The sequence below is a fragment of the Toxorhynchites rutilus genome, chromosome 2, assembly GCF_029784135.1.
Source record: "Toxorhynchites rutilus septentrionalis strain SRP chromosome 2, ASM2978413v1, whole genome shotgun sequence".
Taxonomy (NCBI): domain Eukaryota; kingdom Metazoa; phylum Arthropoda; class Insecta; order Diptera; family Culicidae; genus Toxorhynchites; species Toxorhynchites rutilus.
The window spans coordinates 167,324,245-167,342,627 of NC_073745.1; the positions used below are offsets into that span (position 1 = coordinate 167,324,245).

Consider the following 18,383-nt stretch of genomic DNA (forward strand, 5'->3'; position numbering starts at 1 on the left):
CTGTATGACGGACACTTAAAATCTCCCAGCCTCCTAACATTTTCATTTTTCCTTTTTGCAAAGGTACATTTTTTGTACAGTTTCTAGCAACGTAGCCATTCTCACAGGTCGAATCTGTCAGAGTTTTTGCAGTTTCTCATCTGGTGACCGAGATCCGTGCATCTCTCCATTTGCTCGGCCACCCGAGTTTTTGCGACTGCGGCGCATTTCTCAGTTTCCCACCATAGTGACCTCTAGATAATTGCATTCGATCATTTTTGGGAAAGAGCTATTAGCTTCCTTTACGACTTCTCTATGAGTTTTTGAACGCATGTTTCAATAGAGAACTGAGAATCAATGAGAACTCGAGGTCGAGATACTTTCTTGCTTATTCTGTGAAATCAGCATCGTTTAGTTGAAGTGACATACTAAACAAAAATTTGTTTTCCAGATTCGAAATCCATCCGATGAAACTCACTGTGTGAACTGTCCTCGAGGAACGATACCGGATATATACCATGAAAATTGTCAACATATACCGGAGGATTATTTGAAACCCGAATCTCCGTACGCCATAGGAGCCATGATCTTCAGCAGTTTAGGAATACTTATGACACTATTTGTAGTTGGAGTTTTCTTGAAGTAAAGCATACGCATAGTGATCAATTGAACATATTAATTTTTTGATTCGTTTTTTTTTCAGAAACAATGATACTCCTATTGTTCGAGCGTCAGGCAGAGAATTAAGTTATGTACTTTTAAGCGGAATCCTGCTATGTTATGGTGTTACATACGCACTAGTTTTTAAACCAAACGACATTGTATGTGGTGTACAAAGGTAAATTCTATTCATTGTAGTATCTACACTGTTTCAATGGTCCTCGAATTACGTACGTTGCCCGCACATAAAATACAGTGATACAATCAGAATTGTTTTGAAAATGTAATGCACTTCATTATTTTTTTTCTCCATGACTGCAGGTTCTGGTCAGGTTTTTCCTTCACTGTAGTGTACGCTGCACTTTTGACGAAAACTAACAGAATAGCACGTATATTCAATGCTAGTACCAAATCAGCGAAACGCCCGTCTTTCATAAGCCCACATTCACAGCTAGTTATTTGCGGAATTCTAATATCCTTCCAGGTAGGTAAATGTGTTCTAAATTATCCAGACATATTCAATACGAAGTTTTAATTTTTTTTTTTATCATTTCACGGTTCCATTAAAACGAAAAGATCATACCATTATCCCAGTTTGTTTTATTTCATAATATTTTGTATAATATAAATAACAACAACATAACCACAACACAATGCATTCATTCTATTATGCACCGGGAGTGACATGGAATGGCTCGGGTCATAGTATTTCCGAAGGCGAACGACGTGGCCTTACTTGTCATAAGATGTGATTTGATATTATAATTTTTCAGGATTCTTGGTTCATAGTTTGAAGTACTAGGTGTGCAAACTGAAATAGTCCGTTTTTTTCGTTGAAGAAAACACATAAATTTCAGGAGAATCACGAAATATATTTTGTTCGAAATAATCACCCCAGATAAATTTCCAATATATTTGTTTGTTTCTACGAAAACCATTCACCTTCATCTTTATACAGTAATTCCATGCCAAACCTATTCTCAGTTGTTCTCAGATTTTCGTGAAAATAGTTTTGTTCATTATCGCAATATATTAGACTCGTTTCTTTTGATTTTGTCATTAGGGTGGTCCGAAAAAAACCATTTTTCCTTCATTTTTGCAATAATGCCTTTTTTCAAAAATTCTTCAAAAACATTTGAACCACAGGACCGATTCAGATGATCGACATATCAAATTGAATCAATAACTACAGACACAAGGTACTTTCACGAGTGTAATATTTAGAACAGTTCTTTGGCTTAAACTTGATGTGTCGATCATCTAAATCGGATCAGTAGCTCAAAAGTTATGAATTGTTGAAAAAAGTTATTTTAGGATAAACTGACCAGACGGGGTTTGTTTCTACGAAAACCATTCACCTTCATCTTTATACAGTAATTCCATGCCAAACCTATTCTCAGTTGTTCTCAGATTTTCGTGAAAATAGTTTTGTTCATTATCGCAATATATTAGACTCGTTTCTTTTGATTTTGTCATTAGGGTGGTCCGAAAAAAACCATTTTTCCTTCATTTTTGCAATAATGCCTTTTTTCAAAAATTCTTCAAAAACATTTGAACCACAGGACCGATTCAGATGATCGACATATCAAATTGAATCAATAACTACAGACACAAGGTACTTTCACGAGTGTAATATTTAGAACAGTTCTTTGGCTTAAACTTGATGTGTCGATCATCTAAATCGGATCAGTAGCTCAAAAGTTATGAATTGTTGAAAAAAGTTATTTTAGGATAAACTGACCAGACGGGCCATAATTCGGGCCCCACATTGAAACTTACTGTACAGGGTGTTCAATAAGTTTGAATACAATTTTTCATCGTTGTGTAGGTGCACACCATGTGCATTCTGTGTATTGGTATTGGTGTCAGCTTTATCCTCATATATAGGCTAACCAACGCGGTGTCGGCTTGCTGACATTTGTGGTTTGTTTACCGCGCACGATGAAGGAGTACCGCGACGTCGTAGTGAAGTTGTTTGGGAGAGGTGAGCGACCTGGCTACATATTCCGACGGTTTAAATCCGGAATTTCATCTATACCCCCATCCGTCGGTACCGGGAGACGGGCTCGACCAAGGACCGTGTGAGATCCGGGAGGCCACGTCGGCGAGGACGCGAGTTCGTCGAAATATGAAAGGCTCGATCCGGAAGACCGCGGCTCACCTGGATGTGTTGATCAGGACTGCCCACACCATAATGACGAAGGACCTGGGATACAAGCCGCACAAGAAATGCAAGGTTCACGGGGTAACGAAGACTACAACGAAGAGGAGGCTAGGCAGAGCCAAACTGATATGTCCGCGGAACACAGGTCAGGAGTTCGTGTTTTTGATGAGAAATTCTTTGTCTTGCAACAGTCACACAATGTTCAAAATGATCGGCTGTGGACGCCGACGGTGACCAGCATCCCCCGTCCTAGCTAATACGTCGTAAAGGTTCTCAATAAACATTGCCTTAATGAAAATTAATTTACGCAGAAATTATATCTTATCTTGATAAAATATAAGAATATCTATTCCGTCTGCTAGGAACTGTGAGGTGGAATGTATAGTTTAAATGTTGTTCCACTCATGGAGAAAAACGGGTGCGTGGAAGAAACCCTCGTGTTTCTCACGTTTTATTCGAAGGGTGGGAGCCCTTGGGGCTCCGTTCCGTGCTGTGAAAGGCCTAACCTTTTGGGATGTGCTTCGGAAAGGGTCTGAGCAGTGCAGAATAAATACATGGTGTTTGAGTACTATTTACACATTGTACATCATTTGTGCTCCCGTGGCCGAGTGGTCAGCGTCAAACCTTACATGCCGGGGGTTCGGGTTCGATTCCCGTTCTGGTCGGGGAAATTTTTCTTCAAAGAAATTTCCTCTGACTTGCACTGTGGTCACGCGTATTCTAGAGCTTGCCACTCAGAATGCATTCAAGGCGTATTATTTGGCATAGAAATCTCAACTAAGTACTAATGAAAATGACGCAAGTAATACTACGTTGAGACGGCGGAGTTCCTTTAGGAACGTTAGTGCCATATAAGAAGAAGAAGAAGACATCATTTATTATTCACTAAAACTTCTCTTTATGTATTTTATTTACACTGATCGATAATTCTTCACTACTGAACTTTAAACTCTGCTGCTTTGGATTTGCACTTTAGCACTTGCTGCTTGCTTGACGAATGAATAAAGACTCGTCCTCGCTCGGGAAGCTATATTTGTGTGTAGTGTTGCACCCGAACAGGAAAAGGGGTGGGGACCTACGATTTAAGTTTTTCCCCTCTCTCTTTCTGTCTTCAGTGCGTTCGACGGACTGAACAATATCTAACACTTTTAACATTTTTAAAGTGTATTTGAACTTATTGAACACTCTGTAGGGGAAAGACGGACACGGTAGGAAAGACGGACACGGTAGGAAAGACGGACACCACCAGACGGTATGATTGATAAATGACATTTTCATTTTGAATTTTAATGATGTACAAGCTCACAACACAGTATATCAATACCTTTGACACTTATTGTGTACACCTAGCTGGCTTTCTGTTAAAATCATTAATAAAAACATAAAAGTAATCTACAAAGAGCAGATCGATGTAAATTTTCGTCTGCAGAAAATAAGGTTCTCATTGTTATCAAGTAATTTTTTGGGGTATTTTTCGTTACGTGAGTGTTTTACCATAAATTATCTTCGAGATTATCGAACCAGCGGCGAAGTTTTCTCATTTTTGCTCCCGAGATATTGATGAAAGTAAAATACAATAGAACCCCGATTATCCGCGGAATAGTCTGGGTAGCAACCGCAAATAACGAAAATCACGGATAACGGAATAAAGCACTAAAATGAGTTCCAAACACGAAAAAACATATTTCATCATGAAAAGTATGTTTTATCAATACAGAAGTCTTTAAACTATACTTCTAGAAGGTCGTGTAAACCAGTGGTCAGATAATGTGAAAGTCATGACCAAGACAGAAGTGCATGAGTCTATCACAAAGGATCACCGCGGATCATCCGCTCGCGGATAATTGGGGATCCACTGTACTCATTAAATTGGGTAAGACGGACACTCTACCGACTAAAGACAAACATTTTGTTTTTAAAACCATTTGATTATCTTCTCCTTTTTCAACAGATGCCCACTAACTACGTTTGCAAGTGCAACCAGATATCATGGACGTATTAACAGAGCGGTTGTTAAAACGTAATCCGAATTTGTCATTCCGAATGCCGGAAGCTATTTTATAGCATCGTTCTAGACATGAAAAAATGAGAAAAATTACAAGCCCTTCTGGTTGATTTTAGTCCAGCCTTTTTGTTTGATCATTTTTAAGACCTTTCTGAAGACCTCAAAAACTTATCGAGTACATAAACTTGAATTTTCAGTTAGTAACCATCTTTCCCACCCCAGGTGTCTATTTTTCCTGCCAAGTGTCCGTCTTTCCCGACTCAATCTATTTTGACGTAGGACTACGTCTTTCATTTCTATACCGGGGTGTAAAATCAAAGTTTCGAAAACGAAAGCGTTACGCTGGAGACCGAGATTTTGAGCGTTAATAGCTCCTAAACAACTGAACGAAATGGTATGATAAACACTTCATTCTAAAGATAAAATGTCTACGCGTTCTATACTTGTTACTTTTTGATCCAAAAACTTGTTTCAATAGTCTTAAAATTGCTTTCAAAACAGGCTATTGAAATCACCAATCGGTATATAAGCGAGCGCCGCTCGGAAATCCACTCAGTTCTAATTGAACAGCGATTGGAGCATGTTGTCGCTGTTGTGGTGAAGCTCTTCGTTTAAGCGCGGATGAACGGTGTCACCAAGAGCCTGTTTTTGCACCTTAGGCCAGAAGGGAATCCATCAGGAGGAGAGTGATGCCACAAATGGTTCCCCGGGAAGATCTCGAAGCAGCCGCTACACACACATATACACGCGCGGAATTCTTTCCGTTTGGATGCCATTCAGCATCGAGAAAGATCCGGAAAATAATCTGCCAGAGGAACACAAAATACATTCATGTGAAAGAGCTTATTTTAATGTTTTCTATTCATAAAATATCCATGTAATACATTTGGTTTTGTGATTTGTCAATCAAGTGCAGTTAGCAGGAAAGCTTCTGAAGATTATTCTTCAGAACAAGGTTTTTCGTATCCTATATTGGATGCATAAAACCTTGTGCCTCCATCGTGTAACGCTCTCGTTTTCGAAGTCCCCCAAATATTCATTTATTCATTCATTCAGAATGGATTTAGATTCAACTTCAAACAAATGATCTCTAAATCAACGATAGTCCTACGTCACCCTTGCGGTTATACCATAGATATAACCCACTTCCTGTTTTTTTCAAAGAAACCGGACACATTCATTTTGCAAAATTTCTGCCTCAAAGACAAATTTTGTTATAAAAAGAGACGTACACTATCAATTTGTGGTGAGATAGCTATATATTTATTGTGAAATTCACGAAAAAAAACAATTGTTACTTAAGCCTTCTTAAAAACAGAGAACTGAACTGAACTTTGTCCGTCTTTACCACCCCTCCCCTATATGGAAATCTATGCGTTCGAGCTGACGATTAAATATTCCAGTCATGCTAACAACGATATAAAATTACCTATATTATGCTGTCACATTCGAGATAATCTCTATTGAAATGTTATTCTAGTAATTGACGGGGCCAGGACAGTTACGGATTTTGATTGCGTCCTTCACTATGAAAGCTAATGGTCATACCCATACTCCTCCACCACTTACAGAGCATCGTCCGAAACGTAAATTGTCCTTCAGATCGAAATCACCACTTTTGAATTACCGATACTATCTCTCACATGTTTTCACTGTAGGAGCACGTTCGCCATAAGTTCCCACGAAGAAATGAGTTTCATCGATCGTTTTGTTTTTCTTCAAATGAAAAAAACATTCTTTTCTAAAACATGAGAGTGGGTCAATCGGGTGTGCCCAATGCGTAGCCTGGTGAGAACACGTTGCTCCGATGAGTTTTCACGGTCCACATATTTGCAGACGATTGGCTTAGTTTGTCGTAGTTTCGTTCCGTCCTTGGTTCGCTAATTTGTCAGCTTCCCGAAATTCCCGTATGACCGGGAATCCAACAGAATATGACATTTCTACTCCCCACTTCACGTTCAATCGCTTGAATCCAAGAATGAGTTGATTTTCCACTTTGAAGGTCATCCAAACAGCTGGCCGAGTCGGTTAGTATGATGGTTGGTTCCTGGTTACTGACAAAGCAACCTTAAGTGCGAATGCTTCTGCTGACATTATGCCACAAATTCCTGGCAGGCTGACAGAAATTTGTTAAGTTCCTGTTACAATTCCTGCGCCAGTTGTTTCGTTATCCTTTGGTCAATCAGTGAATACTTCAACATAATTGGGAAATTTGTTTGTGATGATTTCAGTAAAATTCGGCACGACAAATTGACTTGCAGTGCCGGCTCTGATCTTTTCCCTTAAGTCGCTACACATAGATGGTGATGGGGTAAACCACTTTCTGTCGTTTAGTCTCAACATGTTATAAACATTTGGCAAATATTGTCCTGTTTGGGTTAAGAAATTAACAGTTGCTCGTTTCACCACCGGTAGGTCAGTTGCTGATCTGCTTTTTCCGCGAGTTTCACTGCGAATTGTAATAGGCGCTGTACCTGTAAAAGACGAAATGGTAGACAACCTGCTTCAGCCATAATGGAGTGAATAGGGCTGGTTTTGAACGCACCTGAGACTTGTCTTATTACTTCATTGTACATTGCTGATAGAATGCGTTCCATTGCATCTAAGTTAATACTAGTGAAGCCTAATCCGTACAATAGCTTAGATGTTACAAGAGCTGACCCTATGTTTAGCAGGGTTGAGCAACTGCCTCTGACTAGACGACATCCCAGTATTCGGAGTATGTTCAATCTATCTATTTGGTCTCCTTGAAATACTGAAGAAGATTGATTTTTTGCGTCTAGTAGTATCCCGATAATTCGAAACTTTCTCACGCATGGAATCGGAATCGGTACTATTGATATTGGAGGCCTGACCTCGCTTCCTATGTTTCATATTACAAATGAGTAATAATTTTGATTTTGTTGCAGCAATGGAAAATCCAACACTAGTTGTCCCGTTGGTAACTTTAACAACTGCATTTCGTAACAGTTTCCGCACCTCTGTAAAATTGCACCCCTTAGCAATCAGAATTACATCATCAGCATAGATTATGATTCGAACATTTGGTGGAACATTCTCAAAAATGGGTTGCATTGCAACTGAAAATAAAGTTACCGACAAAATAGAACCTTGTGGCACACCGTTTTCTGCGACTCGAATGCTAGATATAGCTCCATTGGCTGCTACTCTGAATGTTCTGATGCTGAGGAAACTGATCATGATGTACAACAAATGTCCGGATATTTTCCACGATGTCAGTGTCTTGAGGATTGCCGGTCTCCACGTGGTGTCATAAGCTTTGGAGATGTCGAGTGATACTACTTCTATACTACTACGCTGGCGCTCGCTGTGGTTTAGAAGGGCTTCCAGCTGTGCCAGGTAAGTGTTGGCACCTTTACCTGCGCGGGAGGCATGCTGAAGGGAATCGAGATTACCAATGATGTTAAATACAGCCGACGGTTCACCATACGTTCAAATATTTTTCCTTACAGCTGAGCAGGGTAATCGGCCTATAGCCGTCTGCCTTGCTCCAATCTCCATCTGGCTTTGGAACGGAATAACTACCCCTTCTTTCCATTCGTCCGGATATGCGCCGCTTATCCACACTTGGTTGTATGGTTTTGAGCAGTGACAGCTTTGCTGAGAACGACAATCTTCTAAAAAGGGGGTAACCGATGTCATTCGCTGTAGAGGAACCTCCTTTTCGATCAAGAGCCCATATCAGTTGGTACATGTCCGCAAACATGTTAGCTACTGTCTGTCCGTCGTTCGTAAATCCATGGGATAGCTTCAATATTATTGTTGTTTTTCCTTTCTCTCGCAATTTGTTGACTCTTGTCCATATTTGACTGCTAGGAGTTTGGGGGTTTATGATCTGTACGAAATTTTCCCAGCTCTTCAATTTTGCTTCGCAAATAATTTTGCGGCTTACTGAACGGGCAACTTGAAATGCTCTAAGTGCTTCTCCTTTCCGGGGGTCATCACCACCGATTCTCCAAAGTGCACGTAATTTCTTTCTGCGCTCTTTCACGGCTTTTCCTACATCACGATTCCACCAAGGAGCTCTTTGGCTCTTTAGCTTTGGCGTATCATGGGACGGAGCATCAATGGTTTCGAGTGGTTCATTCTCTTCGAAGCAAAATGATTCTGAATAATGATTATCATTTATCTCAAAATATCCATTGCTAATATGCGATATTGGTATAGGCGTTGATGCTGGAGTTGTGTTCTCTGAAAAGTTGTAAGTACGCGAGGAGGAAACGAACGCATCTGATATATGGGAACAAGAGAAAATATTTGCCTGTAGAGTCAGGCGACCTACGTCAGCTGACGCCAAAGGCTCTCCGATTGAGACCGGTACTTCTCTGGTCAGGGCCGACGTGAGATGCTTCGTGCGTGACGAATCGCCTTGTCCAATTCTGTTGGTGTCTGTGTTGTTATTTTTGTAACTGCAGGCTTTACTCGTGTATGGCTTTTGTTTTTGGTGGTATAGCTGATCATACAAATCTGCATTATTGAGAACATTAAGTAGTTTAAGCATTTTGTTTTTGGTGTTAACATTATCGTGTTCCAATCGGTTTCCAATGTCGTAGTACATTTTCGTGATAATGTGTTGTCCTTCTGGGTATATGTATGTTTGTTTCTGTCCGCTATCCTGATCTAGATATTTCCTATTCTCGCTGCTATTTTTCATGGGTAGTGATGAATCCATGAGTGCGTTGGTTTATGGGTTTAACTGCGTTATTATTACTGGGACATGTGTATATCCTAGTTATCAGCGGTGCCTTCACCCGATGAAAAGTTGAACTCCGAGTGGGTTTGGGATAGATAAGAATTGATTTTATTATATTGTGTCTCCTCTGAGTTGGAGATATACATAGGGATATCGTTGTTTCTTATCGTTTTTTGGAGTCAACTCGCTACCGTGCACCACGCGTGCATTTTTTTTCTTAGAGTCCGTGTGATCGTAATGGGTGTTTTGTTCCGAGATAAAATAGATTTCCATTGAAGAACAAATGTTCTCGAGCGCTTTTTGTTTGGAGGATTTGCTGTTTTTTGCTGTTGATTTTTCGTTGTTGATGTTAGTTCCGAAGAGGGCGGAATGCGTTAAGTATTTCTCTTCTGGCTGGAGTTTTGGGCGGGTTCACCGTACATTTCGCGTCTATAAGTTCATTAACAGTTCGCAATGTTCCGATTTCCTTGTATTTTTTATACAATGTCTATTCAAGGGAAGAGACTCTTGCGATAAGGTCTTCAATAGTACCATGCGTACACGGTCCATCCTGCACTCTCCCTTTTGGAAGTTATCTAGTGCTTGAATTCGTTCATCTTTGTTTTTCAACTCTTGTTGGAGATTGAGAATAAGATTACGGAGGTCACTAAACTCGGAATTATTCGTTGTTCATGGCGTAATTTTCTTCCATTTTTCTTGTCATGGATTTGATTGTGTGGTATTTAGAGAGAGCTACAATACTGGCGTAAGATTTTTGTCCATGCGTAGCTTTATATAGGGCCTGATGGACAGCGGACCTGCGTGTGGTCGAACGTGTAGCATTTGTCACACAGTATAGGTGCAGGGTAGTATGGGCGGGTCCTATATCGCTGATAGGCCACGTCGATGTGCCCTGGCATCGATGTACCTTCGATTGTGAGGATAATAGTGGCCGTATTTTCTTTCTTGTCTCCTATTGTTCGCGCCTGACGCTCCGAGTGCTGAACGAAAATTGAGCAACCGAAACCACGCCCATCGAAATTGCGCAACAAAACAAACCGCTATAAAAGTGACGAGCACGAAGCGCTCCACGTTCAGTTTTCATTCCACCACCAAGCAATATTCCGAAATCATCGTGCAGAGTGCAGTTTGACGTCGACCACCGAGCAGTAAGCAGCAGCAATAATAACCACAGCAGCAGCAGCAGCAGCAACAGTAGCAGCAGAAGGAGAATAGCAAAAGAGGTACAGTTGCATCTCTCCGACGGTGCAGCTATCCGTGCGAACGCAGTGGTGTAAATTCTAATCCGAAAATAAAATACTTTCATTATTAATCGAGACACCATTCGTTCGTCCTTATAACGTTGAATACCTGAGTCACAATTATCACGAGCAGTTCATTTAAGAACTACCCTTGAAGAGTTTAAGTTTTCCAGCGAGTGATAATTGTGCAAATAATTTGACGGGTTGCGCCTGCGCCCGCACATGGTCCTTCGAACCGGATCCCATCCTGTGAGGAACAGTCCTGCCAACCAGTGAGCTTCGAAGTTGTTTACCAGCGAATAAAAATCCAGCAAGCATCAAAATTACCAGCGAGTACAACTATCCACGAGCCGCAGACCAACGCCCAAGGATATTTTAATTTTGCGAGTAGAGTGGAAAAGAAATAATTGGAAATCACAAGGGTAATCTATACGTGACATAAGTGTTTATTCTGAAAAACAGGTGACAATTCGCCAATAGAAAGAACGATCAAGTGTTTTTCATTTTATGAATCTGAGTGTTTTGAATTTAACTAACGATAAATTCAGTCGCGGTCGCCGTTCAGTTGTTTCGAGGCTGTATATGCCAGTGCGTGTTTTATTGACTTCGTATCGATCCGCGTGTGGTAATCTAACCGTGATTCGTCAGCCGTCACCGCCGGTTTAGTTTTCGTACCAGTACAGTGCGCGTTTCACCGATTAAATTCCTTCGCGTGTGTGATGCCAATTGAACATTCCCCGAAATCAAAAGTAATGACAAGAAGTGAAGCCATGGAGCAAATTAAACAACTCGTTTATCAGCGCGGACAAATAAAGATGCGCGTTACCGCCATCGTGAAGCTGCTCGATGAAGCATTAACAAACCCATCTCGTATTAACGTGGCTCAAATAAAGGCGTATTCAAAAAAGTTGGAGTTGCACTATTCGGAATTTGTGTGCAAACACAATGAGATTATCTCGCAAATCGCCTTTGGGAAAATAGAAGAAGAAGGCCAGCAGCTCGATGAATTTGATTTTATTCACACAGATGCTATCGTAAAAATCAACGAATTGATGGAATTTTTCCAAGCTCAAGCCACTCCAACCCAAATGGCGATCGCCGGCGTGAACCAGGCAGTGCCCCAAATCATTGTGCAACAACAACCTTTGAAGGCGCCGATACCGACTTTTGATGGAAGTTACGAAGGATGGCCCAAGTTTAAGGCGCTCTTCACGGATATCATTGGGAGATGTGGAGATTCCGACGCGACAAAGCTGCATTACTTAAACAACGCCTTAGTGAATGAAGCAGCAGGCATAGTAAGTGCAAAAATGATAAACGATAATAATTATGAACAAACCTGGTTGCTTCTGGTAGAGCGTTTTGAGAATCCCAGGGTCATCATCGACACCCACATCAATGGATTATTATCTATGAAGGTGATGTCAAGCGAAGGCTATAAGGAATTGAGAAATTTATTAGAAACCTGTGCCCGACACGTGGAGGGATTGAAATTTATGAATCAACCCATAGACGCAACCTCCAGCCTTATTGACTAAATGTCTCGATACTGAAACACGTGAACATTATGAGAAAACATTAAAGCATGGAGAGTTACCCAGTCTGGAAGAAACACTCACATACCTGAAAGATCATTGTCAAGTCCTAGAAAGATGTGAGTCAGCAAATCCAACACGAGTCAATCAATTCAATAATAAATTGCAATTTTCCACGAAGGGAACACAACACATGAAGATATCACATGCTACTACGACCTCAAATATACTCTGTGAGATTTGTGCTGAAGAACACCAAAATTACAAGTGCCCATTATTCCTGGGTATGAGTATTGAACAGCGACAATCCAAGGTAAGAGAGGCTAACTTATGTTTCAATTGCCTGCGTAAGGGTCATCGTATATCGTCATGCGCCTCCTCCAAAACGTGTGCAAAATGTTCAAGACGTCATCACACCTTACTTCATGTGCAATCAACCCAGATTGAAGAAAACCCGAGCCAGCCGAGTGAGACGAATTCTACTCCGATTGATATGGAGCGATCCGTATGTTCCAGTGCAATCCAACAGACAACTAAACAAGTGTTTCTAATGACAGCCATGGTGAATGTTTTAGCTAGAAATGGACAAACTTATCAGGTTCGTGCGTTACTTGATTCAGGTTCCCAAGTCAATTTTCTGACGGAATCGATGGTGAAAAGGCTTGATCTACCGAGACATCCTGTCAATGTACCAGTAATTGGAGTGGGTGGAACAAGGTCACAGATTCGTCATCATGTTGCTGTACGTATTAATTCAAGGTGTAGTCGTTTCACCGCCGATATTTACTGTCTAGTCACAGGGAAGATCACAGGTATAATCCCCACCATCGGAGTGAACATCGAAAATTGGAATATCCCTTCCGGAATTGAACTAGCGGATCCTGAATTCTACCGTCCACATGGGGCAGAGCTATTTTTCCAAATCCTCCAGAGAGCACAACTGCAGTTAGATGATAATCTACCTACGCTATACGATACCCAATTTGGATGGGTCGTTGCAGGAACGTACGGAAATTCCAAAAATGTGTCAACTCTAGTATGCGCTAACATTGCTACCGTGGGTACGCTTGAAGATGCTGTTAAACGATTCTTCGTTCAAGAAGAGATTTCCGACATAGAGAGTGTGCCACTAGAAGTTGAAGAAATTGAAGAACATTTTCGTCAAACTTATAACTGTGATAAAAAAGGTCGATTCATTGTGCAGCTGCCATTTCGAGAAACGCTCAACCAGTTGGGAAACTCCCGTTCACTCGCTCTCAAACGATTTCTGTTCTTGGAGAAACGACTGTCGAAAAATGAAGATCTAAAAACTCAATATAAGGCATTCATCGATGAATATAAAAAATTGAATCACTGTAGAGAAATTAACAAAACAGATGATCCACCCGGAAAGCAGACATACTATCTCCCACATCACGCAGTTTTGAAACCATCCAGTAGTAGCACAAAGTTAAGGGTGGTGTTCGACGCAACCGCTAAGACAAATGGATTATCCTTGAATGATGTTTTGAGAGTGGGACCGACCCTACAGAACGACTTATTTTCAATAGTTTTACGATTTAGGAAGCACATTTTTGCTTTCACTGGTGATGTTTCAAAAATGTACCGGCAAATTCTCGTGGACCCTTGCCAAACGTGTTACCAGAGAATTTTTTGGCGTGATGATCCCAAGGATGCTTTATAGATTCTAGAGCTGTCAAGGATTACATATGGTACGTCAGCTGCTTCGTTTTTGGCTGTGCGTTCAATTATTCAATTAGCAACGGAGGAGCGTGAAAATTTTCCAGATGCTGCAGATATTATTTTGAATGATTGTTATATGGATGACTTCCTTTCTGGAGCTGCAACCGAAGAGAAGGCGAAACAGTTAAGAGGAGAGCTCGAGAAATTGATGTTAAAGGGCAAATTTCCAGTTAAAAAATGGTGTTCGAATTCCAATTGTGTTTTAGAAGATGATCGCGAGAAGCTTGTAGCATTGGAAAATTGTAATGCAAACCATACGATAAAGACTCTAGGTCTTCTGTGGGACCCAGAGTGCGATCAATTCCTATTCTGGAAAAGCTCAGCAAATACGTTTGGAACAGAACGAGTGACGAAACGGCATGTTTTATCCGAAATTGCTAAGTTATTTGATCCGTTAGGCCTAGTATCGCCAGTGATTGTGCTTGCAAAGATTATTATGCAGCGTCTTTGGGCAAGCAATTTAGGATGGGATGACATTATAACTGAAGAATTAGCTTTGCAATGGAATGCATTTCACTCGTCTTTAGTGAATCTTAATGACATACGGATCCCGAGATGTGTGGTTGTGCAGAATACAAGTTATATAGAGTATCATGGGTTCGCAGACGCCTCTGCTTCTGCGTATGGAGCTTGTGTGTACGTACGCTGTGTTGGAGAAAATGGATCAGTATCGTGTCGCACGCTATGCAGTAAGTCTAAGGTGGCACCACTTCAGGCTCTAACGATGCCTAGGTTGGAATTGTGCGCAGCTTTACTTTTAGCCAGATTAATGAACAAGGTTATTTTGATAATGAAGCAAAACGGGCGAGAAGTAAGATTATGGTCCGACAGTCAGATAGTATTGGCCTGGAGAAAAAAAACCTCCGGAACAACTTCAAGTATACGTTCGAAACAGAATCATCGAGATCAATAAGTTGACCAACTGTTACTATTGGGATTACGTCAAATCCGGCCAGAACCCAGCAGATATCGTATCGAGAGGGCTTTCACCAGTAAATCTTAGTAATTCTGATTTGTGGTGGAATGGTCCACAGTTTATACGCAAGCTCTATTACGAAGCAGAAGACATTCCAATTATTCCAGAAGAGAAAATTCCAGAAATAAAATCAATAGTGGCAGTCAGTGCTGCAACAGAGCCTGAGTTTGATAGTGTTTTTAGTCGATTTAGTTGTTTCCTGAAATTACAGCGTGTTCTAGCACAAGTTGTTAGTTTCACACGTTTAATCAGACTTTCACCACAGAACCGCAAATCCACAAAACTACTGACGATAGGTGATATGGAAAGGGCTCTGATTTTCATAGTCAGACGTCTGCAGCAAGATCAACTACAAGAAGAGTTCACGGCAATCCGTCGTAGAGAATTACCGAAACACTTAGCGGCTCTGCAACCTTTCATAGATAACGAAGGTCTATTACGTGTTGGCGGTCGATTACAACATTCAAGGTTACCGTACGATGCTAAACATCAACTGATTCTCCCGCAACATTTTGTAACTGAATTGTTAATACGAAGAATGCATGAAGAACGTCTTCACGATGGACCATCTGGACTACTAGCAGCTATCCGTCAACAATTTTGGCTGACCAATGCTCGATCGGTCATACGCAAAATAACCCGTATCTGTGAAAACATGTTTTAAGGCTAAGCCTAGAGGAATCCAGCCTTCGATGGGGAACTTACCTGAGTGTCGAGTAACTGCCTCAAACCCATTTGAATTAACAGGTGTGGATTACGCTGGACCCGTGCTCGTGAGAGAAGGCAAATATAAACCGAAAATAATCAAGACGTACATCTCAATCTTCATTTGCTTATCAACAAAGGCAATACATCTTGAGTTGGTGTCTGACCTAACCACCGAGGCATTTATTGCCGCTCTGGATCGTTTTGTCAGTCGAAGAGGACCGGTTCGCAAATTAATGACGGATAATGGAACAAATTTTGTTGGTGCATCCAATGAGCTCCACAAGTTATATCGCATGTTCCGTGAGGAAAATTCGAAGGAAAAAATCAACGATTACACTTTAACTCGACAAATAGAGTGGAAGTTTATTCCGCCAAGGTCTCCAAATTTTGGTGGTTTGTGGGAGGCAGGAGTGAAGTCAGTAAAAAGGCATTTATGCCGAATCCTGGCCAGCACAAAGTTGACATTTGAAGAATTTAGCACGGTGCTAAGCAAAATCGAAGCTATACTGAACTCAAGGCCTTTGTATACATTGTCCGATGATCCTAACGAACCACTACCAATTACACCTGCTCACTTACTTTTGGGACGACCACTTGAACCTATTCCGAAACCGTCATACGTGGATGTTCCGACTAACCGATTGTCCCGTTGGGAATACCTAAATCAGCTCCGAGATCATTATTGGAAGAAATGGTCACGAGAATATTTATCTAGTTTGCAGTCAAGGGCCAAATGGACTAAAAGATCTCCAAATATTAAGCTCAACACTATCGTTATTATAATGGAAGACAATCAACCAGTACAAACATGGAAATTAGGACGTATTGTGGCAGTATTTCCTGGTAAAGATCACATTGTTCGAGTAGCCGATGTAAAAACGCCGAATGGAGTTTTTCGACGGTGAATCAGCAAACTTGCACCTTTACCAATTGAAAACAACGAAAATCAACAACCATCTTTGTAAATTGAAGAGTAATTTCCAACCGGGGGAGAATGTTCGCGCCTGACGCTCCGAGTGCTGAACGAAAATTCAGCAACCGAAACCACGCCCATCGAAATTGCGTAACAATACAAACCGCTATAAAAGTGACGAGCACGAAGCGCTCCACGTTCAGTTTTCATTCCACCACCAAGCAATATTCCGAAATCATCGTGCAGAGTGCAGTTTGACGTCGACCACCGAGCAGTAAGCAGCAGCAATAATAACCACAGCAGCAGCAGCAACAGTAGCAGCAGAAGGAGAACAGCAAAAGGGGTACAGTTGCATCTCTCCGACGGTGCAGCTATCCGTGCGAACGCAGTGGTGTAAATTCTAATCCGAAAATAAAATACTTTTATTATTAATCGAGACACCATTCGTTCGTCCTTATAACGTTGAATACCTGAGTCACAATTATCACGAGCAGTTCATTTAAGAACTACCCTTGAAGAGTTTAAGTTTTCCAGCGAGTGATAATTGTGCAAATAATTTGACGAGTTGCGCCTGCGCCCGCACACCTATATTCCTAGTAATTCGTCGAATACCTTTTATTGACGTAGGACTACGTCTAACCGGAAGATATAGGGGGTGAACTGGAAATCTAGGTACTGAACAAGTAGGAAAAAATGCAAGATTTGGAACGCTTATAACTCGAGCATTTCTCAATAGATCGCAAAGGTTTTTGCATCAATCGATAGGAAATATATCTACGCATCTATCATAACGAATAACATTTCATTTTTCATGAGATAAATAATTGAATAATTGTGAAATATCAAGCATTGTCAAAATGCACTATGTGCCCATTTTTGATTGGTCCATTTTATGCTCCTCAAATCGTACCGACAAAAACGGGCAACCAGAGCAGCAGCGAAATAGAATGAAGCACGATTGGAAAGGAAAAAGAAAACAATGAACGAAACATTGGTCGCAGTCTCACACATGCGTAATTCTCGAGCCTGCCAGTCAGCTTAAAAATCCCCGCTCCGCTGCCGTAACGATCATTCTCATTCAAACCGTACACCACATCGGTTCGCATCACAACACATCAACAAACCAACCCAAGCAGCCATGTCTGGACATGGTAAAGGAGGAAAAGTGAAGGGAAAGGCAAAATCCCGCTCGAACCGTGTTGATCTGGAGTTCCTCGCAAGGGTAGCTAGGCCGAGCGCGTTAGTACCAGTACACCAGTCCACCTAGCCGGCGCTATATATATTCGGCTGGCAAAGCTGCTCGCGGCGATAAGAAAACCCGCATTCGGAACAGAACACATTCAGTTCGGTGGACATCAAGACAACAACAGGCAGTTGCAGCGAGTGGCGAGTGGCAAACGCAATCGCAAAACGGCAGCAGGTAGCAGAAGAACAAAGTTTGTACTTTATACAAACTGCTTTGGTGGCAAATCCAGAACAAGGCGGCATCGAGGGCGTTCGAAATGGTTTTTTTCAAAACCACGAGTACAAAGTTTTCTAAATTGGAACCATTCCATAAAACAAGGCGCTTTTCAGGGCCATTAAACCTTCCAAAAAAGAGTTTAGGAAATACAGTTCAATGCTTTCTAAAACATTATCCAAAATAATAATAAAACACAAATTGATTTTTTCATAATTTGTTTGCCAGGATTTGATGAGTATGTGAATTTGACAGTTGTTCTGAGCTTATTGATAGTTGGGGACTT

At 41.1% G+C, this 18,383-nt stretch overlaps 1 protein-coding gene across 5 annotated transcripts in view; it reads left to right on the top strand.

Moving 5' to 3' along the window:
• Window positions 1–18,383, top strand: part of LOC129764736 (metabotropic glutamate receptor 8-like) — a 68,937-nt gene that overhangs the window by 43,584 nt on the left and 6,970 nt on the right. For all 5 annotated transcript variants that reach the window (XM_055764169.1, XM_055764172.1, XM_055764168.1 and 2 more), the window contains exons 9-11: window positions 431–621; window positions 683–817; window positions 961–1,123. In XM_055764169.1, coding sequence (XP_055620144.1) covers window positions 431–621; window positions 683–817; window positions 961–1,123 — 489 coding nt within the window. The remainder of the gene's footprint in view (window positions 1–430; window positions 622–682; window positions 818–960; window positions 1,124–18,383) is intronic.